General features: G+C 37.1%; 2 protein-coding genes across 2 annotated transcripts; both read right to left on the reverse strand.

Annotated features, from left to right (window-relative positions):
• Positions 1 to 1,065: 1,065 nt before the first annotated feature.
• LOC113357123 (serine/threonine-protein kinase PBL27-like) lies at positions 1,066 to 16,609 on the reverse strand. Its single transcript, XM_026600412.1, has 13 exons — positions 16,565 to 16,609; positions 16,300 to 16,474; positions 16,049 to 16,217; positions 15,849 to 15,945; positions 15,504 to 15,729; positions 4,776 to 4,849; positions 4,596 to 4,609; positions 4,473 to 4,525; positions 4,323 to 4,418; positions 4,203 to 4,216; positions 1,671 to 1,769; positions 1,336 to 1,558; positions 1,066 to 1,244 (listed from the first exon to the last, which is right to left on the reverse strand). Exons 1-13 carry the CDS (start codon positions 16,607 to 16,609, stop codon positions 1,066 to 1,068), a joined length of 1,464 nt encoding a protein of 487 aa, XP_026456197.1.
• On the reverse strand, positions 15,436 to 20,532 carry LOC113311341 (protein NRT1/ PTR FAMILY 5.10-like). The gene is made up of 6 exons (XM_026560183.1): positions 18,892 to 20,532; positions 18,305 to 18,773; positions 16,565 to 17,975; positions 16,300 to 16,474; positions 15,849 to 16,217; positions 15,436 to 15,729 (listed from the first exon to the last, which is right to left on the reverse strand). Exons 2-3 carry the CDS (start codon positions 18,389 to 18,391, stop codon positions 16,647 to 16,649), a joined length of 1,416 nt encoding a protein of 471 aa, XP_026415968.1. The 5' UTR covers positions 18,392 to 18,773; positions 18,892 to 20,532; the 3' UTR covers positions 15,436 to 15,729; positions 15,849 to 16,217; positions 16,300 to 16,474; positions 16,565 to 16,646.
• Positions 20,533 to 24,934: the final 4,402 nt, after the last annotated feature.

Below are 24,934 nucleotides of genomic sequence, written 5' to 3' on the forward strand. Positions count from 1 at the left end.
TTGTCATGTACCTCCGTAGATATAGCTACTTCTCCTATACGCAGACGTTCCGAGTTGACTATTGTCTGGTATGCTACATCTGTTGACGGCAATGGGTCTCTAGCCAACAGCTGTTCTCGCACGGAACTATACACAGAGTCTAATCCAATCAAAAAATAGTGTAAAAAGTCTTCTTCTCTCAACATACTTACTTGTGATGCGATATTACAAGTGCAATTACCACACTTGCACTGAGGTACCTTCATGTATGTCATCATCTCATCCCATATCTTGTTGAGTCTCCCAAAGTACTCAGCTACACCTTCCGCTTTCTTTTGTTTGCACTCACTCAACGCAGTTTTCAACTGACAGAGTCTTGTTCCGCTCACAACACAGTACCTTCTCTTCAACTGTGTCCACATCAAGTTTGCATCATCATAGTCTCCCAAGCTCGATCTAATTGATGAGTCTAACGTGTTGCTAATCCATGAAACAAGCATCGACTGGACAGCAATCCACTCTTCCAACTGGTCACTATCTTCAGGTTTCGTGATTGTTCCATCAACAAAACCAAACTTTCTTTTAGCTATCAATGATCTTCTTATGGCTCTAGCCCATTCTTCATAGTTACTTCCCTTTAGAACAATCGGAGTGATGATGATACCTGGACCATCACTTGATCCTAGATGGTAAACTGGGTTCTTCTTCTGCATATCACACGCCATGTTTTTCCCTTTGGATGATTCTGGTTCGTCCTCCATTGTTGTCTGTTAGGGTTCTTAACCGGCTCGTGATGCCATGTTAAGTTTGGTAATTGCTTGGTTTCATTCATTCATCACGTATCAATTTATACAAGACTCAACTTGGGTTCCAAGACACAAACCCTAAACCTACCGACTTGAGACCGATTACTTGGGTCTCAAGATTGCTACGTACGGAAACGGACTCTTTACATAAACTGTTCAAGTCAGTCCATCTAGATGGACTGTCCAGGTTGGTCTCAAAGCATGGTCTGTCCAAGTTGGTCTCAAAACATGGTCTCAAGACATAGTCTTGAGCCCACCACTACGTATCTCTACGTATCTCTTAATAATCTGACAGCTTGGGTTCATACCCTTCACCTATGAGAATGTTGGAGGGTTTGATATTTCCATGAACTACAGGAGGATTGGATCTATCGTGCAAGTACTTTAGTCCTTTAGCTGTACCAGCTGCAATTTTCATCCTCGTATTCCAGTCCAGGGGATTCTCATTCCGCGGAAGATCTGAAAAAACACGATGATACATTTGAATCGTATTAGTCCCGGCTGAACGAGGTCAATGCAAGAAAGAGATCGAGTTAGTAAGTCATCTTACCATGTAAATGATTTTTCAAGGATCCCAATGGCATGAATTCATAAACCAAAAACATCTGGTTTTTGTCATTGATGCTGTAACCTATCAGATCTACTATGTTAGGATGGTGCAAGAGGCTACACGTACGAATTTTCGAAAACATTGTCTGTTCATGGCCTCTGTAGATTCTATATATCCTGTCCTCATCAACTTGTCTAATTGCAACATCCTGTGAAGATGATTTCTGTACATTTTTCACCACAAGAAAATTTTTGAGTCAATGCGAAGACTATGATGATAGCTAATGTAACTATAATTAAGATAGCATTTCAAAATTTTGTAACTAGTACACTAACCTGTCCACTGAGATTTAAGCAACCTTTGAATGTACGCCCGTATTCTTCTTCATCCAAAAGGAGTTCTGCTGCAAAATTCTTTGTAGCTGCAGCAAGTTCCTGAAATTTAAACTTAGTGATGCTGCTGGTATAATCTTCAGCGTCAATGTTACCTGCTGAGCTTCTACCGAATCTAAAAATTGATATTTGTGGCATTTTTTCTATGTTATCTCGTCTTCTGGAGATTGATATCAGTTACTGGAAAAGAAAGATTGGAAACCAAACTTTAAAGGAAGGAAGAATATTGGCTTGTTAAGGACAATGGCTCACACTTATATGGTTGACATTCCTAATTACTGAGAATAAAGGTTCTCAGGCAGAGGAAGAGGAGGAGATATTGTAGTCAAGGCTAAAGGTGAAAGGAGGAAGGTACTTGCTTGTTTCCTGATGCTTTCAAAGTACTTACTTTAATACCAAAATAACTTGCTTTTTTTTCTTTACCAAGTTGAAATTTTCCATTTTCGGCAATGCGTTTAAGTCTTGAGTATAAAGAAAATTTACAAGGTAGGGTCTAACGCGGTAATCCTAAACTAGGGTATTCCAGCCAAGCTACACTCATGTTGACTACAAAGATAATTTTCCATCTTAAGCCATTTGAAAGTGTTGTAGTGGAGGACTGTTGGAATCTAGCTAGTTTGGTGGAGTGGGAGTCCAACTCCTAAGGCGTATGAAAAGTCAAAATTACCCTCATTTAGGGGCTTATGGAAACACTAGAGGGGCATGCCATATTAGACAAAATCGGGTCACTAGTTAGAAAAATGAAAAGGAGAAATTAGGCTCAGGCCCAACCCATGGATAACCCATAATATGAGGCCCTTAATTAAAAAAAGTTTAAATCTAGGCCCCGAGTTTTTAAAAGACCTTGATACCCTTATGCATATTGTCAAGCCCATAATTAAATAAAATTTAAATCTAGGCCCAAAATTATTAAATCTAAGCCCGAAATTATTAAAATACAGTGCGAAGGTGTAAACAGAAGTTACACATGCATATGGCATGTGTAACCAGAAGTTACACATCCTTATGATATGTGTAATGCAAAGTTACACTTGTATATATATGCAAATAAATAGACATCAAAAAAAAAACACAAAAAAAAAAGTTATTACTTTAATATTCATTTACAATAATTTCTTAGCATGTGTAACTAGAAGTTACACACGCATCTGTTTAGTGTAATTGAGAGTTACATATGTGTCTATCTAGTGTAACTGAGAGTTACACATGCATATGACTTGTGTATTCAGCGTCAACTCCAGTTCCAGCGAGACCATTACCACGTTTAAGCAATTAGCTTTTATGAAGTTATCTAAAACCTGAAATATAACAACAAGCAATCAGTATTTATACGATTAAAATGAACAGTACATAAAACAATGTATATTTCAGTTTCACAAGCATCTGACTAGTGTAGCTAGCGGTTACACATGCATCTGAATTGTGTAACTAGGAGATACACATTCACCTGGCTAGTGTAGCTAGCAGTTACACATGCATATGACTAGTGTAACTAGGAGTTACACATACATATTGATATGTGTACCCAAAATCAGTATGTGTAAGTAAAAGTTACATATGCATATCCCATCAAATTAGCATGTGTAACTATAAGTTACATATGCATATCCCATCAAATTAGCATGTGTAACTATAAGTTACACATCTAATTTGCATGTGTAACTAGTAGATACACATTTATGTGGCTTGTGTACCTAGAAGTTACATATTTAATTAGCATGTGTAACTACTAGTTACACATCCATAGTCTGCCAATGCTAGTTAAACGTGCAAATTGTCATGCATATGGCTTGTGTGATGTGCAGTTAAACAGATGTATGAGTTAAGTGAAACCATTCCAGACCTATATCCATATACTACCTTTCAAGAAAAAGAAGTAGCTAGTCGTAAGTAATCAAGAAGCTAGAACACTTCTCAGGTACGTATAAATACAACTTCCGTATAAATACAACAATGTATATTCCGTTTCACAAAACATCTGACTAGTGTAGCTAGCAGTTACACATGCATATAACATGTGTAATTAGGAGTTACACATTCATATTAGTATCTGTACCCAAAATCAGTATGTGTAAGTAAAAGTTACACATCTAATTAGCATGTGTAGCTCGAAATCCCACATCTAATTAGCATGTGTAACTAGAAATTACACATCTATTTAGCTTGGGTAACTAGAAGTTACACATCCACTTAGTTTGTGTACCTAGAAGGTAAGCAACAATTATCCTATCTATGTAGCTTGTGTAACTAGAAGTTACACATCCACTTAGTTTCTTATGATATCCCTTTTCATAAGAACCTTCAATATATAGAACATAAACTTTATATCCCAGGATGTGTAACAGCTAGTTACACATCCTGCTAGTTACTGTTAGATCATCTCCAAACTGAATGATGGCCCTTTACTGAGAACAAGCTGGCCATAAAGAAACTTCCAACCAATGTTATCTAGTAATTCCAATATGATTGATATACCTTTTCATAAGAACCTGCAAATATAGAACATAAACTTTATATCCTAGGATGTGTAACTAGAAATTACACATCTATTTAGCTTGTGTAACTAGAATTTATGCATCCACTTAGTTTGTGTACCTAGAAGGTAAGCAACAATTATCTTATCTATATAGCTTGTGTAATTAGAAGTTACGCATCCACTTAGTTTCTTATGATATCCCTTTTCATAAGAACCTTCAATATATAGAACATAAACTTTATATCCCAGGATGTGTAACTGCTAGTTACACATCCTGCTAGTTACTGCTAGATCATCATCCAAACTGAATGATGGCCCTTTACTAAGAACAAGATGGCCATAAAACAACTTACAACCAATGTTATCTAGTCATTCCAATATTCATGATATACCTTTTCATAAGAACCTGCAAATATAGAACATAAACTTTATATCCTAGGATGTGTAACTAGCAGTTACACATCCTGCTAGTTACAGGTTTCAGATAACTAGCAGTTAGACATCCATATGCCAACATATATGGATACCTAGAAATGTGAAAATCACAATCAAATTTTATGAGTCATGTTTACCTGAAGCTCACTCGACAACACCATCCTCATCTGCTTAACCACTTTTGTGGTATCAATATCAACTCCACCACTCCCTGCAATCCATACATACACGTAAAAAATGTATAGAGTCATTAAGAACCTTATTTTTCTGAAACTTCATTTGGTCAAACAAAAAATTCACAACAATTCACAAAAAACAAAAAACAACAGAAAAATACAAATTCCATGCTAAAAAAACAACATGATACATATGTTCCACATACTGTATAACAAAAAACAGCATGTCTACATCATCAATTTGAAGTTGTTCTTCTGCAACAACATTGTTTCTTCATCCTCTTCTCAGTATCAAACAAAAACTCACAAGAAATTCACAAAAAACAAAAACAACAAAAAGATATATATACAAATTCCATGCTAAATATACAACATGATATACATGTGTAACCTTATGTTACACATACTGTATAAAAAAACAGCATGTCTACATCATCAATTTGAAGTTGTTCTTCTGAAACAACATTGTTTCTTCATCCTCTTCTCAGTATCAAATAAAAAACTCACAACAAATTCACAAAAAACAACAGAAAAATACAAATTTCATGCTAAAAATACAACAAGATACATATGTGTAACCTCAAGTTACACATACTGTAACAAAAAACAGCATGTCTACATCAATTTGAAGTTGTCCTTCTGAAACAAAATTGTTTCTTCATCCTCCTCTCAGTATCAACAAAATATAAACAACAAATTCACAAAAAATTCTCGGATCGGACATGCAAGAACAACAAATAATCGAAAAAAAAATGAAAAAAGTTTTGAAATCAAGCCAAATAAAATTCGTACCTAGATTTGTTGTTTTCCTTCTTCTGAAACAATATTATTTCTCTTCTTGTTCTCAGTATCAACCAAATAAAAAAATATAAAAACAAAATAAGAAAGATCCAAATCATAAAAATCGAAATCAATGGAATTCAAGACTAGATCGAAAACACACTATGTTGATTTCTCTATTCCAACCTGTTTTCTTCCTCTTCTCAGACTCAGCAAAATCCAAGCAAAAAAAACGATAATCAGTAGAAAATCGAAATTAAAAAATAGATCAGAAAAAACTAGTGAATCAAACCTATTTTATACAAACAGAAAATAAAAATTGATACAAACCTATTTGTTGTTCTTCAATGCAGCGTCTTCCTCTCGTCAGATCTGAAAACAACTGAATCAATTCAACGATTTTCTGGGAAATATGTGTTGTTCTTCCTCTCGTCTTCAATACAGCGAATCAAAAATCAACGCACTTGTTTGTTGTTCTTCAATGCAACGATTTTGTGAAGAAACAATTCGAATTCGGAAGATTTAATATCATGAAGAGAAAATCTAGTGAAAGGAAGATGCAGATACAATTTTGCCGAGAGATCTTTTGCCGAGAGAGAGAAAGTGAAACAGGAAATGAATCTGGAAATGAAACTCATAGCCTATTTTATTAGGTATATATAGTCAAGGGTATTTTTGGTATTACTAATTTCTTCCAAACCCTAAACTTTATTACCAAGCCCTGAAATCTAAAGTTCTGGGCCTAGAAATATCAAAAAGTTTAATTATGAAGTTTATAGTAATGAATCCATTTGGTGGGGCTTGAAAATATAGAACCCATTTAGTTGGGTGATTCTAGTATTTTTCACAAATGAAAATCCCCGTATCCGAAATGTTTTTACAATGGATAAACAATTCTCGTTTAATTAGTATTGACAGTTAATTTATTTAGATAATTTCGGTGTTTTGGAGCGCAGAAGAAGTGAAGTAAAGAGAGGGAAAAGAGATATTTTGAAAAACTCTGAAAAGATGGATTATTTAGGTTTTTCAGATAGGTTTATGATGGCTTCTTTTTCCTTCCAAAAACTTAACCGTAGGTCATTTTTACGGCTAGGAAACGATGAACTTGTAATTGTGATTTGCTGAAATTGGGAAAAACACAATCGTAGCTCATTTTACAATTACATCAAGATAGAAAAGAAAAAGAAAACAGTCGTAGAGGTATTTATGGTTAAGTAAACTGATTACATTCTCAGCCGTAAAGGTTTTTGTTTGTTAGCTTTTGTTTTTACGGTTGAGAAATTAAATGACATTACGGTCGAGAAACTTTTTTACGGTTGGGTTCGAAGTTCTTTAACCTAGACATAACAAATTCACAGAATGAGTCTACGGTTAGAAAATAAAGTTTCCTAAGTGTAGATGGTAATAAATTGTTTTTGACATGCTAAAGAGATAATATTTTCATATAGCATCTCCTATGTAAAAATTAATCACGTCAAATTTAATCCGAAATATTAGACATCATGAAGATAATCCCTGTAAAATTTATGAACACCAAAAAATATTTTATAAAATCTCATAATGTAGCCGAATTGTTTTGATAAGCAGAATATTAACCTGATAGAGTTTGTTTTTTCAGGTTTTTATTAATATTCAGAATTTGTGCATAACGTAAAACTTAATTATAGATCATGAACTAATTATCATCGAAACCCTTTCTAAAATTCTTAATTTGGAGTTTTTGTTTGGAAGGTATGATAATTTTAAAAAATTTGTGCATGTATATCCAAAATATGACACATCATTAGGGATTAGAGAAGTCAGCAAACCAGTCAGAATATATTACATAGAGATGATATGCTTTTGACTGGAACACTTAATTCATATTCTTGTTTTATTTATGGAATACCATTCAAACTAGTGCATTACAATGTATGTAAGAAGAGAGTGGAATCTAATAAATTTGATTTAAAATTTTCAAATTCTTGACACTCCCTATCCTTTTTATCTATGTGGGTGACGAAAATGATGAACCCCTAATAAATGGCATAGGCCGAGAATTAGTCGGGTTTCAAACTCCCAGACAAACAAAAAGCAAATGGTGAGTTGAAAATTGTGTGTTTCTTTTTTTTTTGCCAATTTTAGAACGTTGAAAGACCATGGGCAGGTTGGTCTCACGCGGTAATACTAGCTTTGGGTATTTCTTTCAAGCTAAGCAATTTTTTGACTACAAAGAATTGATCCCATTTTAAGCCGTTTTCAGAAAAGAAGTAAACTATGGTCTTGACCCACTCCTTTGAAGTAAGGTTGAAACATCACAATCCCATTTATTATAGGGAATCTTGCTCTTGAGTTGAGCAAACCTTTGGTCAGGGAGTGCAACACATATGGAATACTCCATATTTTGGTCATTGCACTGCATTTGAAATACTCCATATATATGCTCATTTTATCTGCTAGCTGGTGGCACTGCTTATTAAGCTTATCAGCACGCAATCAGGAACATATAATCTTTAAGTATTCCTATTTATTAGACTTGCTAAATTATGTTTCGAAGGAAGCTACAATTTGCAAGAATCATTTCAAGCCTAAACTAACATCAAAATACTGGAAGAGCTGCCAGTTTAAAAGAAGTTCGTAGAGCTTTTCATTCTTTAAGTCATCCCACCCCATTTAGTAAAGAGACAGTCATGGACATGTCTCCGTTGCAGTTTTAGTCTTTCCTTCTCAAAGTTGCCAATTGTCAGAGTGCCTGCTCTCTTAGCCTTTCCTTCTGAAGCTAAATCGGTTTGAACGTTCACCGCATTATCTATACGAGGCCTTTAGATATCTTTACGTTGTAAACAGTTCACTCATTCAATGAGATTCAATCAGCTGGTATCATCTCATCTGCATCTGTTGAATTTTTCTTTTTCCCTTAAAAATGCTTGTAAAATAAACAAGTAAACAGTTCACTCATTCAATGAGACTAGGCTTAGTCTCTGCATTGCGCCCTGAAATCAGTTCAAGCAAGACAACGCCAAAACTGTAGATGTCGGATTGTTGAGTGAGTTCCAAATCGGAATAAAATTCAGGTGCATGCTTAGATCCAAAGACCCGTAAGGCTCTGGAATGCGTTCTTTAAACCCCAGGAAATCTGACAGCTTGGAGCTATATCCTTCGCATAGGAGAATGTCGGAGGGTTTGATATTTCCATGGATTACAGGAAGATTTGACATATCGTGCACCAGCTGCAATTTTCATCCTCTTAACTGTAGAACCTAGACATGATTTTCTCATTAACTTGTCTAACTGCAACCACCTGTGAAGTTAACATTTGTACATTACTCACCACAAGTAATTCAAAAACAAATTATGATTCAATGCAAAGACTACAATAGCTAATGTGATGATAATTGGAACAGCTAAAATGGACAGTACTAGCTAACCTGTCCACTCTTTAAGCAACCTTTGTACTTATGCCCGTAGTCTCCATCACCCAGAAGGAATTCTGGTCCGAAATTCTTTGTGGCGGAAGAAAGTTCTTGAAACTTAAACTTAGTGACGGCAGTATGTGTTAGTTAATTGAAGACTAATTAATTATTTCCTAAAGTTAGCCATGATATTTTAGGAAAGGGGTTTCCTAAACCGGTTATGATTCTTGGTGGCCAAGTTTGTAACCTATATAAATAGGTAATTAGGCCTTGTAGAATTGTATTGTGTAGAAAACGATTAAGAGATCGGTGAGAGATTTCTTGTATAGCTTTTAGGGTAAAAAGCTAGGGTTTCGTTGTGAGAGCATATTGGTGAGGAACAAGAGACAAGGTTATCGTCTCGGGTAATTGTTGCGGTGTAACCAAGGGTTTGCTGGGATTCACACGACGTTGTAATCGTTTTTCTTCATAGTGGATTTGAGTTGGTGCAGCTCAAAGTGGACGTAGACGATATATACAAGTTGTATGTATTGGTCGAATCACTATAAATCTTGTGTCTTGTGAGTTGATTTATCTTTCTCGTATTATTATAGTTGCTTGTGCTTGGTTTACTTATTATTCATCATAATATCTAAAGATCCGTTATTTCGCGGTTGTCAGTGATTCCATAAGAAAATCCTGACAACTGGTATCAGAGCTCGGGTTAGAGCTTTAGGGTTCATAGTACGATTCGAGTGGGAGTTATGGGCAATAATAACGAAAGTACGATAGCTAGGGTTAAAGTTTTTAATGGAAAAACTTTGCGTTTTGGAAGTCTCAGATGGAAGACTACCTATATGAGAAAGACCTTGCTGATCCATTGGGTGGAGTTACGAAAAAGGGAGCACGCAAAGACGATGAAAGGACAACTCTTGATCGCAATTGTGTAGCCGTGATCCGTTGATGTCTAACGGAAGAAGTCTACAATAACGTACAAGAGGAAACTAGTACGAAGGATCTTATGGATAAACTTGAAAAGTTTTATCAAAAGTCATCAGCCTCGGGGAAGATTATTGTCTGAACAATTATTTAATCTGAAGATGCAAGAAGGCGAAGCGATTTCAGCACATCTTGGGAAGTTTAAATCGATTATTTCTCAGCTTTCAAAAGTTAGTATTACTTTTGATGATGAAGTTCAAGCTTTACGGTTGTTGTCGTCATTACCAAAGAGTTGGGAGACTGCAAGGAAAACCATTAGCAATTCTGCAGGGAGCGAGAAGTTGAAGCTTGATGATGTGCAACAAAGGTTGATCGCTGAAGAGGAGAGAAGAATAGAACAAGGTTATGGTTCTAGTACTTCAAGATCGTCCTTAAGTATGCAAGAAGAAGATAGCGGCAGGAGTTCAAATCGGAACAACAACAAAAAATCTAGATGGAAGTCTAGAGGAAAGTCTTGGGGGAGATCTCAATCCCGGACTAGAGGTGTTGTTGAGTGTTGGGCGTGTAAGAAAGTAGGACACTACAAACGCGATTGTCCGGAAAACAAAGGTGCTAATAATGGTGGAAACAAAGGTAATCAAGGAGAGGTCAACGTAGTTGAAGCTGCAGAACCGGTGAAGGTCCTTGTTGAAAACAAGAAGGTGATTACGGAAGGTTTTCTATTACTCTCTGAGGACAAGCAAGATGAGTCATGGATTATAGACTCGGGAACTTCTTTCCATGCAACTGGTGACAAGAGTATTATGATCTCTTATAAGGAAGGATACTATGGCCAAGTATTCTTAGGTGACGGTGAAGCATGCAACATCATTGGTTTGGGTGATGTGATCTTGAAAGTCAACGGTTCAACATGGAAATTGAAGGATGTACGACACGTTCCAAATTTGAAGAAGAACATGGTGTCTGTGGGCCAAGTTTGTGATGATGATTGTGAAGTTATGCTTACGAAACACAATTGGAAAGTGAAGAAAGGAGCTATGGTATTAGCTCGTGGAGTTAGAGTCGGTAATCTGTACCGGACTTTAGACGGAACTACTTTAGCAGTGGCTAGTAGTGGTGAAGACACTAACTTATGGCATAGAATATTAGGTCACATGAGTGAGAAGAACATGAAGATTCTATGTTCGGGATGATATCTACCTAAGGTGAAGTCTGTTGATATGAGTTTTTTTGAAGACTGTGTTCTTGGAAAGCAAAAACGAGTTAGTTTCAGCAGAGGAGGAAGAGACTTGAGAAGTGCAAAACTTGATTTGGTTCACACGGATGTATGGGGACCAATTGATGTTTCATCTCACAATGAGTTCCAATATTATGTCACCTTTATTGATGATCACTCAAGGAAGGTGTGGCTTTACTTCATAAAGAATAAGTTCGAGGTGTATGAAGTGTTTAAGAAGTGGAAAGCTTTGGTTGAAACAGAAATTGGTCTGAAGTTGAAGTGTCTAAGGTCAGACAACGGTGGTGAGTATGACAAAACATAATTCTTACAGTTATGTGCTACAAATGGAATTCGTTTGGAGAGGACAATTCCAAGGAATCCACAGGAGAATGGAGTAGCAGAACGTATGAATTAGACGTTGAATGCACGTGCTAGGTGCATGAGATTGCAATATGGTTTTCCCAAGACCTTCTGGGCATATGCAACGGAGACGCCTGCTTATCTAATTAATAGGACACCTAGTAGTCCATTAGATATGAAGATATCAGAGGAGGTTTGGATCGGCAAAAAGGCAAATCTTTCATATTTGAAAGTTTTTGGTTGTGTTGGTTATGTTCATCTTAGTCCCGGTGAGAGGTCTAAGATAGGTGCTCAAGCAAAGAAGTGTATATTTCTTGGTTATGGAAATGACGCTTTTGGGTATAAACTTTGGGACTACGAGAGTCACAAAGTTATTAGAAGTAGAGACGTCACTTTTAATGAGAATGAATTGTACAAGGACAGGAATAAAACACAAGTTGAAGATGTCGAATCAAGCAACGTCGATAAGGAGTTGTATATCGATATTGATGATGTTTCTGGAAAAGTGTGGTACAAGAAGGGCACGGTGTTGCTGATGGCAGAGAAGTACAAGGTGAAGATACTTCTGCTGCAGTGAGAGTTAAATGTCGAGCAGTGTTAGTGAAAGAGTTTAAGAATAATAAAAAAACAAGACGAATTCCTGATTGTGAAGTTAGGGTTTGTGTTTGCTGATTGTTTTAAGGTTCGATCTCAGTGGGAAAAAGATTAATATTGTTTGCGCATCATGTACTTCCCGGTACGTTAGGGTTAAAAAAAAGGAAGAACAAGATATAATTGAATTGTTGTTGGGATCGAAGAAGTGATAAAAGATGAAGCTGCTGGGTCCGTGAGGTGTTGTGGGTTTATTAAAAGCTTTGCAACAGGATGAAAAAGATGTTAAGAAGAACACGGGACTGCAGAGAAATCAGGTGAAAATGGAGGAATCTGATACCGTTTAAAATCGAGTTTAATAAAAGAGTAGAAGTCGCTTTTGTGCGAAGGTCTGGCTGTGTACGAGCTAGGAAAATAAGGTGAAGAAGAGTTGTGTTGATCTGTCTCGTCACTAGGATTCAAGAGTTTAAAAAAAAACTTGTTGCTGTCTCCGTGAGAGATGAAGTTTGACGAAAGAGAAGATGTACTTGTGTGCTGAGTAGCTTCCAAAGGTTAACGTCGATGAATATAGTTCTGATGGTGTTGATTCAAAAGGTCGTTGTGGACGATGGCGACGGAAGATGGCAGTGAAGATGTTGATGCCAGTAATGGAGTTGGTGTTTGCCGAAGGTGTATGGAAGGTTGTGGTTGCTCGGTTATGGGGCGACGTTTGCTAGTGCTTTAGGGTTTCACAACCCTAAGATCAGGTAAGAACCGGCGTCAAAAAAAAAAAGGATGTGAGAAAGTGTTATTGGATTATAATAACGTGATGTGTGTTACTGAAGAGTTGTTACATAAGAAATTGTTACAGAAGAAGTGTTACAGTAACAGAAGCGTGACAGAAGAATGTCACAGTTTGTGACAGTTGGAATGACATAGGATGACAACAAAAACGTGTGATCGTTTCTGTCAGAGACGTTGCAGATAACAGATTTGATATTTGTTGAGATAAGAAGTTTTTGGGTGAGTGGTTGATTCAAAGGGTTAAGCTATGGATTCGAAATATACGCAAGAGAAGATCAAAGTTGGTATTGCAGATGGGAAAGCCTGGTACAGTTTGATTAAAGTTGATCGAGTTCAAATACTTAGAATGACAAGGAATGTTGTATGGTGATGTTTGAGCTTAAGGGAGGATGGTAGAAGTTTAAGCTCAAACATGTTAAGCTTAATGGTGATTGAAGAGTTTGTGGCAGAAACTTGGAAGTCTTACAAACTGTGGCAGACTTTGTTATAGGTTATAGCTTGTGGCAGAAGGGTAACAAGAGAAAGATTGTGAAACAAAGAAGTGTGAAAGTTTCGACTCTAACAAGCGTGACTGGAACAAAGAAGTAAAGATGAAGATAAGAAGAAATACAACAGTAAGGTTGTGAAGTAAGAGAAGTAATCACCAGGGGGTGATGTGTGAGAAGACAACAAAAGGAGGTTAATACCTATGTGTTGTTGAGTTTGAGACGTCACAAGGTTGTGAGTGTAAAACAAGATTGTAGGCGAGTAAAGTCTACAAGTTGAGTGAAGCAATCCTAGTGGGGATTTGGTTAGAGTTGTGTGAAGCAATCCCAGTGGGGATTTGTCTTAGAGAAGTGAAGAAATTCCAGTGTGGAATTTGAAAGTTGAGTGGAATTCCTGCGAGTGAAGTAGGTAAACAAGTGTTGAGAAGGTGAGCTACAATGCTCGGTGATGAGTTAAGAAATTGGTTTTGTGTTTGGTTAGCAAGTTGAATAGAGCACAATGAGGTGTTTCTAGCTTGTTAAGGATTTGTTAAGAATGATGTTCCGCTGCGATGAAGAAGAAAGAAGTTTGTGCTGGTTGCTATGGTAAAACGACATTATGGAATGTGTTTGAAGATTGTTGTTAAGCAAAATTAGAAGATTGCTTCGTTTTTAGTTAGTTAGTTGTTTGTGCTTTGTTTTTTATTTGAGTTTGATTGACGGAATTCCGGTGTGATCATGAAGTTGGGATGAGCTATTATCGAGTATCAAGGAGTAAGGGTTTGTTGGTGGTATCTTTGAAGAAGAATGAGAAAAGACAAGAATGTGTTAACATTTATCTATGGAAGAAGAGGAATGGAAAATGATAAAAGACAAGGACGTGCTAACGTCGATCTATGGAAGAAGATGAGGAGTAGAAGAGGGTTACGGAATTCTCGTTGAATGATATCTTGGTTTAAGGGAGGATGTTGGAAGTTAAACCAAGATATGGTGTTTTGGTTCGTGGATCAACATATGTTGTTGATCCAGTCCGAATGAATCAACTGCTGCAGTTGACGCAGTCAAGTTGGGTCAACAGGAACAGTTGACACACTATGCGATATTTGGAAGTTCGAGTTAACTAGAAGAGCAAGTTGTGTCGGTTCCTTGTTTTAGAGTTTTACTATATTTAGAGTTTCTTTGTGTTCTAGAAGTGTGCTTTATTTAGAGTTTCTTTGTGTTTCTAGAAGTGTGCTTTATTAGAGTTTGTTTTTATTAGGAAACTACTTTGAGTGATTCTCAAGTTTGTGAGACTATAAGTAGGCTAGTAAGCCATGAGACAATGTACACCAAAATGATTATCAATGTAATCGATTTTTAGTTTTCGCGTGTGCTCTCCTTTCTTTTGCTCGATCCTACATTTTGCCAATTTTAGAACGTTGAAAGACCATATGGGCATGCACGTTGGCCTCACGCGGTAATTCTAGTTTTGGGTAGTTCGTCAAGCTAAGCAATATTTTGATTACAAAGAATCGATCTCATTTTAAGCCGTTTTCATAAAAAAAGTTTAAGATGGTTTTGACCCACTCCTTTGAAGTAAGGTTGACACATCACCATCCCATTTATTATAGGGAATCTTGCTCTTGGGTAGAGCAAACCTTTGATATTGACTCGGCCAGGTGCCAATCTTGTTTTGTTTGGATACCTGATTCGAGGTCTGATTCAGTTCATACATCTAACTCATGTATAATTTTATAGCTTATACTGTATCTGATTTGTGAGGTAATGTGTGAGTCAGATTCTGATACCACTAGTCAGATTTAGACAAGTTTGTTGAGTTAGAAAAAACAAACAGCTCGGGAAACTAAGAATCCAGGTTCAGATGTAATGAGTCAGCAGATTCAGACAAGTTTGTCGAGTTAGGAAAAAGAAGAAAAAAAACTCAGCATATAGGAAAAGAAGACAGTCAGCTGTAATGAGTTAGTTAGACGTAATGAGTCAGATTCATACAAGAGTTTGTTGAGTTTAGAAAGAATAAACAACTATATCATGTTTGGAATTGAGAATTTAATAAAGTGAGCTATCAGTTGAAAAGAAGACAGTTGAGCTTTCATTCTTTCAGTCATGGCATCAGCTAAACAAAGAAACAATGGACACCTCGCCATTGCTGTGTTAGTCTTTCCTTCTCAAAGAAACAATGTGCCTGCTCGATTAAATTGGATTGCATTCTGATCGTACACTTCTGAAGCTAAATTTGATAAAACATTCACAACATATCCTATACGAGGCCGGGTGACATCTTTGTGCTGTAAACACTCAGCTGCAAGAGAAAGAGCTTGGTACAAGCCTTGCTCTGGATAACGGCCTTCCAGCAGTGGATCAGCTACTGTAGTGAATTCCTCACCGTACACCACCAATTTACAAATTGCCTGCACCGTCACCAAACAAGAAATTAGCTGGTAGTTTCTCAATCTGCAACAATTGAGGTTCGTTTTTTTTTTTTTTTGTCGCAAAAAATGATTGTAGAATGAACAGCTAAACACTTTACCCATTCAGTGAGACTAGGCTTCTTCTCTGCTTTGCGCCCTGAAATCAGTTCAAGCAAGACTAAGCCGAAACTATTAGATGTCGGATTGTTGAGTGAGCTTAAAATTTTCAAGAAATTCAGGTGCATGACGATGGCCCTGGCGGCTGAAAAACCTGGTATAGCCAGACTCGTCACGTTCTGGAATGCGTTCTTAATCTGACAGCTTGGGTTCGTAGCCTTTGCCTATGAGAATGTTGGAGGGTTTGACATTTCCATGGATTACAGGAAAATTGGATTTATCGAGCAAGTACTGTAGTCCTTCAGCTGCACCAGCTGCAATTTTCATCCTCGTATTCCAGTCCAGAGGCTTCTTCTTATTGCACGGAAGATCTGAAAAAACATGATGATACATTTGGATCGTCTTAGTCCCAAAAACATGATAGAAACAGAACAAGTTAGTAAGTCATCTTACCATGTAATTCATTTTTTTCATTCATGCTGTCACCAATCAGATCGGCTATGTTAGGATGGTGCAGGAGGCTACGCAAACGGATTGTCGAAAACATTGTCTGGTTATGGCATCCATAGATGGCACTTATGTTTTCCTCGTCAAATTGTCTGATTGCAACATCCTCCGGAGATGATTTCTGTACATTATTCACCAAAAAGTTAATTGAAGATCAAATTTTGACTACAATGCAAACAGCATTTCGAAATTTCTTAACTAGTACACTAACCTGTCCACTGCGGTTTAAGCAAAGTAATTGATGATTTCTGTACATTATGACAGAAATTACTCTTTCTTGATCCCTGATTACATTACACAGTTCCTCGCTTATATACATAAGATTTTGAGAAAAGTAAGAACGCAACCAGCTCTATTACACTGAGACCAGCTAGGAACAAGTAAAAGTAATCTAATTGCGCTTGATTTATGTTGTTTGCGATCCATCCGTGGTGACCGCCTGCAGTAGTTACCTTCTGAATCACTGATATAAGGAGGACACTGAGGAAATGTCCTATGCCCAACATTGTTGAGTACAAGGCCAGACCAACACTCCTTAGCCCATCGGGAGCTTGATCATAGAAAAACTCTTGTAAACCGACACAAGCAAACACCAGAGCAAGACCTGACAGGACATATTGCGGAATCAACCACCAGACAACCATAGGAACTGTTGCTTTCGGATCATCAACCAAACCAAACTCCTGAGCAATTTTAAGCCTTCTGTTCTCCACAGTAGCTGCTACAACCATTGACATGGCAGAAATAAATATGCCACCACCAATTCTCTGAAGTGTAGTTATGCCGTTTGGTTTTCCAGTAAAAGCTTGAGAAATTTGAACAAATGTACGGCCGTACACTGCTGCGAACAGCATGATGGATATACTAAGGAAGATCTGAATTGAAGCTGTGGGTATCTGAAAGCCTGATCCTATCGATCTGTCCATAGTGCTCCCTTGCTTAATAAAGAAAGTAATAACTTGAGACTGCACTATTGGGTATATCAAACATATAATCCATACTGGAACCAACCGCAGTACAGCGTTTACACCTTCAATCTTGCCAATAGTAGACTCTGTCCCAGCTTTCCTTGATCCCTGTGACTTATTAGTAGTTGGATCCACTTGGATGGTGATTGCCAATGATGATGATGGTGATGAGGTGGTTCTCCAATTCTTGAACGCGTTAACCAAATCATAGATTATTCCATTAAATGGGTTCACCTTATCTGCATCTTTTTTTAGAGGGTAGCGGTAGGATTTTATACCAGACATGATAACAACTAGCGCTATTACCATTGAAATGCATGAAACTGCAAATGCAAGACCCCAGCCCAAATTATCTTGGACATAGTGCAAAATCAAGTGAGAACTGCATGATCCAACAGATGTTCCGAAAACCCACCAATTAAAGAATGAATTATTGGACTTGGATTCATGAGAATTTCGTTCGCCAAATTGGTCTGCACCGAAAGCTGGTACGCAGGTCTTGTATCCAGCACTCCCAATTCCAATTAGATACAATGAAGAAAAGAAGAAGATTACTTTAAAAGTAGCCGGAGACGGACAGGAAGGGTTTTCTACCCCGGCATTGTCAGAACAGGCAGTCAATTGTGAAGTACATAGTGTTAACAACCCAAGTCCCTGACACAAACAATAATTCAGAAAAACGTATTAGGACATCAAAAAATTCAGCCCAAAAATACTGATATTGCACTTGCGGTGTCTCAACAACACACATAAATCACTAATACCGCGGAAATGAGTACTGGACTATAGCGAAACCCATAGATACACCAGTTGGAAATTTCGAATGCAAAGCACATATCGATATACCAGTTGGGAGTTGGCCATGAGGCAGACTCTCCACATTCACCAACCAAAAACACAAGTTTTAAAAAGACACCCTTAATAATAATATTCATATTGAATGAACAAAAGAAGTGGCAATCAAAAGAGAGTGAGAAATTTACCAAAACATAGATGATAGTAGAAAACAAGATGGTATGAAATCTGCCAAGATATGAATCACCAACATATGCAGTAAGTACTGGAAGCATAAATATGAAACCAGTCCAAGTATTAACATTCTGTGCTGCTGTTGCTGTAGATTGTCCTAACTGGATACTTAGAAAGCTAATTAGATTTGCAGAAATTCCATAGAAAATGAATGATTCTATGCCACCAGTTACTATAACCCGAGAAGCAGATTTCCATCCCAAAACTCACTGTTGTTGTTCTTGATCTTGTCTCCTTTGTAATTCACCATACCTTCAATATAAGTATCAGTGAGTAACAACGGCTCATCATAATCAGCAGATCTGATTGCCATGAAATTTGCTAATTTCTTCCAGGTCTCTCTGAAATTCCTCCGACTCTGAGATTCTCAAACTTGTTAATGATGATGTTCTACGGGTAAAGTTAAAGTAGCAGGTGCTCCCACTGTGCAACAAAAGTTATTTTTAAAAGTCAGATTGAATAAAGCAAGTGGGATTAAATTATCATATAAAGATTTCCTAAAAGCTGGAGTCTAATTAAAAACTGTATTTGAAAAACTTACTACTTTGTTAGTATCAGTGGATGATGTGTCCCAGACTCCCAGCAACAGCAGTATGAAGCAGTGGATGTTCCAGGACTACTTTGAAAATCTTTCTTTACTTGTATCAGTGGGTGGTGTGCCCCATGACTCCCATTATTCCCATGGGACAAAAGTAAAGGCATAAGCAATACACCAAGAGTTTGTAATGAAGCAGTGGATGCTGCAGCCTGCAAGTATAACTATAAATGCATTTGTACGAGTTTGAAGTATCACAATCCCATTAATTATGAAGAATCTTGCTCAAGTTAAGCAAAGTTTTGCTATTGGCTTGGGGTATGGCACATAGGGAAAAAGCGTCTGTTTGATGGTGAGACAAGCATAATTTGAGTGAGTAGAAGTATCCCTCACCTGGGCTAGTTGACGGATGAAAGCGATCAAATTCTATAATTTTAACAAGCTTAAATCGAGTTAACTACACTCCAATACCAATTTGTCTCACATCAATTGTTCAGAAGGTAATTGCTGCAGAAGTTCCCTGGACAGAATGGATGGTTGAGTGCAACAACAGTAAAACATATTTAGATTGGATATGCTATTCCAAAGGCAAAGAATGCAAAGAAAATGAGGAGGCAACTGACAGAACCAAATTTCCGTCTCCTCTTAAACCCTAAAAGATTATAGCGTTTCACATTCAATCTGAGACAAAATCAATCAATAAAGTAATAGGAAGAGCCCAAACAATTCAATTGAAGAAATACAAAATCACTAAGCTCAATTGACAAAGCACTGTCCAAAATCTCTGAAAACTATAGCCCGTAGTTAATCAACCGATGCCTAAAAGGATTGTTGCAGTCTAGACCTACTGTCAAACAATCACATATTCCTTGCTTTCCAAAGCTTCACAACTCAAGAGCAAGACCAACAAAGCCCAGTGTGATAACATATTAACAAGTCGAATTCCAGTTCGACTGGACAGACTCACTTAACCTTCTAATTTGCTCAGTCCATTAAACAAAAGATTTACATTTATCATATCAACCACAAAAAATAAATAAAAACAAATTCAATAGACTGCAAAGCAGATCCTTTATAAGTGATAGTATGTTGCATTCCGACCAACCATTTACACATTCCGCTAAAACAGGAACTGAAATGCAACGCTATCAATAGTTCATACACGCTACCTTTGTGCCACAGATGAGTGTTCTCAACCTAAACTATGAGCAGCATTTCCATTCCTCATAAAAGAAGATAGTCTCAAATACAGAAGAATCCAAAACCTCAAATTGGATTATTTTAGCTAAGATTATTGACAAAATCATGAAATTGCAATTTGGTAAAGAAAAAATTAAATCCTAACCCAATAGAAAGATGAGTTAATCAAAGACTAGTCTACCAACAAACAATGGAGATTGATCAATCAAAACCGCCGCCTGCACGGAACATAAATAATCGAGAGATTGATAAAAGCTTTGATATTCAAATGGGGGAAATCAAAGATTTGCTGCTAATAGAGTAGGACCAACTTCAGCAATTCCAGTAACAAAACCCACTGAATACTACTAAATCAGGTTGAATTTGAAGTTTCACTCATTTCCTGTGGCCTTACTTGGCTAATCTTTGATTTGATTAATCAGACTTTTCATTGATTGATGGACTTTGCAAATCAGATGAGCTAAGAAAGGACACGAAAAATGAGTCGTCAACCTAGTTTCAGAAAAAGAGTCTCCCAAAAAGCAAGAAGAAGCAGATTAGGGTTTTATGACTTTTTGGTCAAAACATGTTACTACTTACTAGTTTGCAGGACACGAGGAAAGTCTTGTGGGGGTGTGGACTCGGCAAACGGCCATGGGCACGGCCATAGCCCATTTGAGGCTACTATGGACTCGCCAGATTGGCAAACCAGAAAGGGTTTGCCAACCGCGGTCAAGAGTTTTTTCTTTTTTTTTTTGATGCAAAAAAGAATTTGAATTAACTTGTAAAGGAAGACATGTCTAACAATAAATAAGACTCAATGAACTCGGGGGACTATTTAACCAAACCCTAGAAATTCTATGCTGCCTGCTATGTTTAGCGAGTTTATCAGCAGTTTTATTACATTTCCTATGAACGAAAGAAACAGACCAACTATGAAGAAGATCCAGTTTATCCATCGCATCAAGCAGAATAGTTTCACTCTCCCATGATATAACTGGAGCTGCATTGTTGACAATAACTTGAGAAAGCTATAAATCCACACACCAGCTGACAGCATCTAGGAAAGCTAGGCATTCTGCATGTTCAGAGCTTCTTATTCCTGCATAGCACTTTGAGAGGCCGCCTCTTGGCTAACTCTCCACCACTACTACGTGCTTTAGGGCAATTCCTATATAACTTTGCATCACCGAAAATTTGTTCAGCCAGGTAGATTGACAAATCCGATTTACCGTTATGATAAAATGTAATTGGCGACGGTACAAGACATCCACGACGAATATTAGGATGCCAGGTTTCACTTATGACGTCGAAGGTTGAACATGCGCTAAGTGCGGTGGAAGCCTAGTTGTCGATGACTGTATTTCGAACGGCTTTATTTTCCAATTACTACAAATTCCTCGTATTCAACCATTTCCACTCACACAACTTCATTCTCAACTTTATAATCCTTATAAAAAAATGAAACGCATCATAAATACTATTAGGGGGTAAAAATTTGGAAAGATGAAGAATGTCGCCTGATGCAAATGTCGATTGAGATTAAAATCGTGTTGATGGAATTGCCCAGGTCCGGAGTTGTTTCTAAGTCATATGTTAGGAAATCAAGACCAATTTGAATATCAAACAATGAGACGCAGATATAAAACTTAGATTATGTTTATCTAGCTCTAGCCCTTTTTTTCTAACTTAAACAGTATATCAAGAGTTGGTTGGCGCAAAGCGTAAATTAAAAAATCAAAATAATACTACTTATTATGATTGGGAATCTGCAATTTTAGCAGAAATGTACCACGCCTCAATACAAAATCCATATGACACACACTTCACTGGTTTTCATAGAGGTTATAATCTAAATTCTGCTTTTTAAAATTGAGTTATATTGTAAACAAAACATCTTCATCTTGGGAATGTATATTTCCCTTTCTTCTTCGGTGGTACCTTTGGAGCTTTTCCTTTACCTCATTCTTATTGTTTTATTTGTTGTTGATGAACTTGTTGTTGAACCATCTGGTGTTAGGTTGTTAGCCCAGTTGGCCAGGAGTCTGACTCTCAAGTAGGAGGTCAGCAGTTCGAGTCTCCGCTCAAACATTGGGGATCTCGTGTAATTATTACTAACTTATTGTGGGGAAAAGGATCGAGTTTTCTCAGGGGGAGTAAGCCGGTGGCTACGCTGCAAGGGGCAGGACGGGCTTATGCCTAGTTTCAAAAAAAAAAAATTGTTGAGTTTCTTCACCCCCCCCCCCCCCCCCCCTTATTTTTTCTTATCACCTTCTTCTTCATGTGTTTCTTCATGTTGGTGGGTTCACTTGAATCGCTTCATTGATCTGGATTTCTTCAGCTTTACCCTCCGATCCCCTACAGTAGGAAGCAACCAAATTTTATCGTCCTTTCCATGAGGTTCCAAACTTTTTGGAGAAGCAAGATCAGGAGAGTATGCAGATACACAATAAAAAGAATTAAATTCAAGTACAATACGGATTCCAAGTACAGAATCAGTCAGAACGATACATAAACATAGAGCGACTCCTAACAACTCCAGAAATAAAATCGGTTTGCATAAATGCTTATAGAAACTGATTCAAGATTAAAAAGTACATACAAAATTTGTGTATTTTCTTCGTCAAGAATCGGTCTATGTGGACATCCACATAAACTAATTATAAGTTTGGCACTTAAGATATTAAAGGCTATATAATCAGTTTATGTGTATATTCAAATATACCAATTCTAGCAAAAAAAAAAAACATGCAGAAACCTAGGTATTTCTTCCATCAAAAAACGATCGATCTGGCATAGACATCGGCCCATTTTGGTTTGATGTTCTCCCACCAGTATATACATACAAAATAATCAGGCATGTGGGGATGAGCATCGACGATTTTATGGAGGAATGTTCTATGCGAACATGAACATATACTGATTCGGGTAAACCCATAAATGTTTGATTTCAAAATTTTCTTATTGAGTGATTGTATGTTGTTGAAATTAACCAAACTCAGAGGATTGGGTTGATAGAAAAGTATTTGATTCGAGCCATTTCTTCTTCTTCTTGTATTGCGCTAAGAGTTTGATCGTCCGTTTTCTTTTTCGATGGTTTTTTTCGAATCGCTTTACCAGTTCCTGGATCCCTCTCACTAGGATAATTCCTAAATCATGGAATCATCGATAATTGCTGATGTTTCATTTGAAAATGAAAAAAAAAAGACGAAGAGGAAGAATCAGTTGTTGAAAGAATGTAAATGAAAAAAATTAGAGTTTTAGGTTTTGGGGAAATTTGGTAAAGTATCACTGCTTTTTGAAACTTTGTTAAAGTACCCCATTTTATTCAAAGAACAGATTTCATCCAGTTAAGAGTCAGGTGGAAGTTATCTTTCAAATTAAAAGTCATATTGACCCCTGAAATATATCTCCTTTATGGGGAGAGTAAATGATTCGACAATCCACAAAGTGGCGTAACGATCCTGAACCGGACTCGACGAAACTAAAAGCGGTGTAACGATTCTGAACCGGGTTCGACGAACCTGAAAAAAGTTGTAGAAGGTCGATTTTCCACCAACCAAAAACCCCAAAACACTTCGGAATGATGATCCCTTTTTGGGAAATGATATAATGAACCTGAAAGTGGTGTAACGATCCTAAATCGGACTCCACGAACCTTGAAAATGATGTAGAAGATCAATGTGGCAATAAGTAAAGGGTAAATGTGTAAAGTAAACTAACCAACACTAGATGAAAAAACTAATTATGAAGACACTTTAACAGATTTTAATATGTCGGGGCATTTTTTTTTGTGGGTACCAAAAAAACGAGGTACTCCAATTGTTCCTAGGTTTTATTATTAGGATTTACTAGAGGGTAATTAGGAAATTTCCTCCAATTTACACACCCTTATCTCGCTCTAGTTGGGAACAAATTTTTGATAGGCCCAAATAAAAGCCATAGGTCCAAAATTAGCGGGGTTTATTATGTAGAATGGTGCTCTTGATTTGAGCGAACTTTTGATATTGGCATGGGTGTGTGGCACATAAGGAAAGAGCGTCTGTCTTAGACTGGGTTTTATGTAGATTCCCAACCTCTACCCATCTCAAAAAGCCGTGGTCTAAAGCCTCTCTTCCCGCTAAAGTTTTCTATTGAGTGAGAATCTCTGCGAGAAGAAATTTCAAACGGACAATGGTTTTTCGTTTAGAAAAGAAAGTGAAAAACGGGCAATGGTTAGCAGTTTTTAGATTAAAAACCTTATAACTTAGAGGGGTCTACGGAGTAAAAAGTGGGATTTTGCTTAAAAATCGAATAAATTATTAGATAGTAGGTAATCATTATCCGTTTTGGATTAAAAATTATGTAAATTGGGGTCATAAAGTTGAAAACGGACCACCATTGCACGTTTTTTTCCACAAAAATGGCTAACCATTGCCCGTTTGCAATTTAAATAGGAAATCGCCACTGGGGCTAGGGCTAGGCTCTTCCCAAACTGAGTGTAAAGGCGTTTGTGAATGGCTTGGGAAGAGCCGTAAGACCCAGTCTTATCGTAAGCTTCAACAGTGGGTATGATGCCCAACGCCATTCCTGAGGATTTCACGGACTCTAAATAATTGACAAAATTATGAAATTGCAATAACCTATAGGCAAAGAAAACGTATACAGGGTAAAAAATTAAATGAACCCAATTGGTAAATGTTTAATTCTTCTGTTCTTTGTTGATCTAGATTTCAAAAATAAAGCTTAAGAATAAGAAAATCCTAAGTTGAGTAAGATTGATTATTCTTTTGCTATAGATATTCAGAAAAAAAAGGTGTGTAGTCCTAGTAAAAAGTTTAGCCAATTAAATACATGTATTGTCCATTGTGTGGAAGGTCACCACCAAAGG

Source organism: Papaver somniferum, chromosome 1 (genome assembly GCF_003573695.1).
Source record: "Papaver somniferum cultivar HN1 chromosome 1, ASM357369v1, whole genome shotgun sequence".
In the NCBI taxonomy this organism is placed as follows: domain Eukaryota; kingdom Viridiplantae; phylum Streptophyta; class Magnoliopsida; order Ranunculales; family Papaveraceae; genus Papaver; species Papaver somniferum.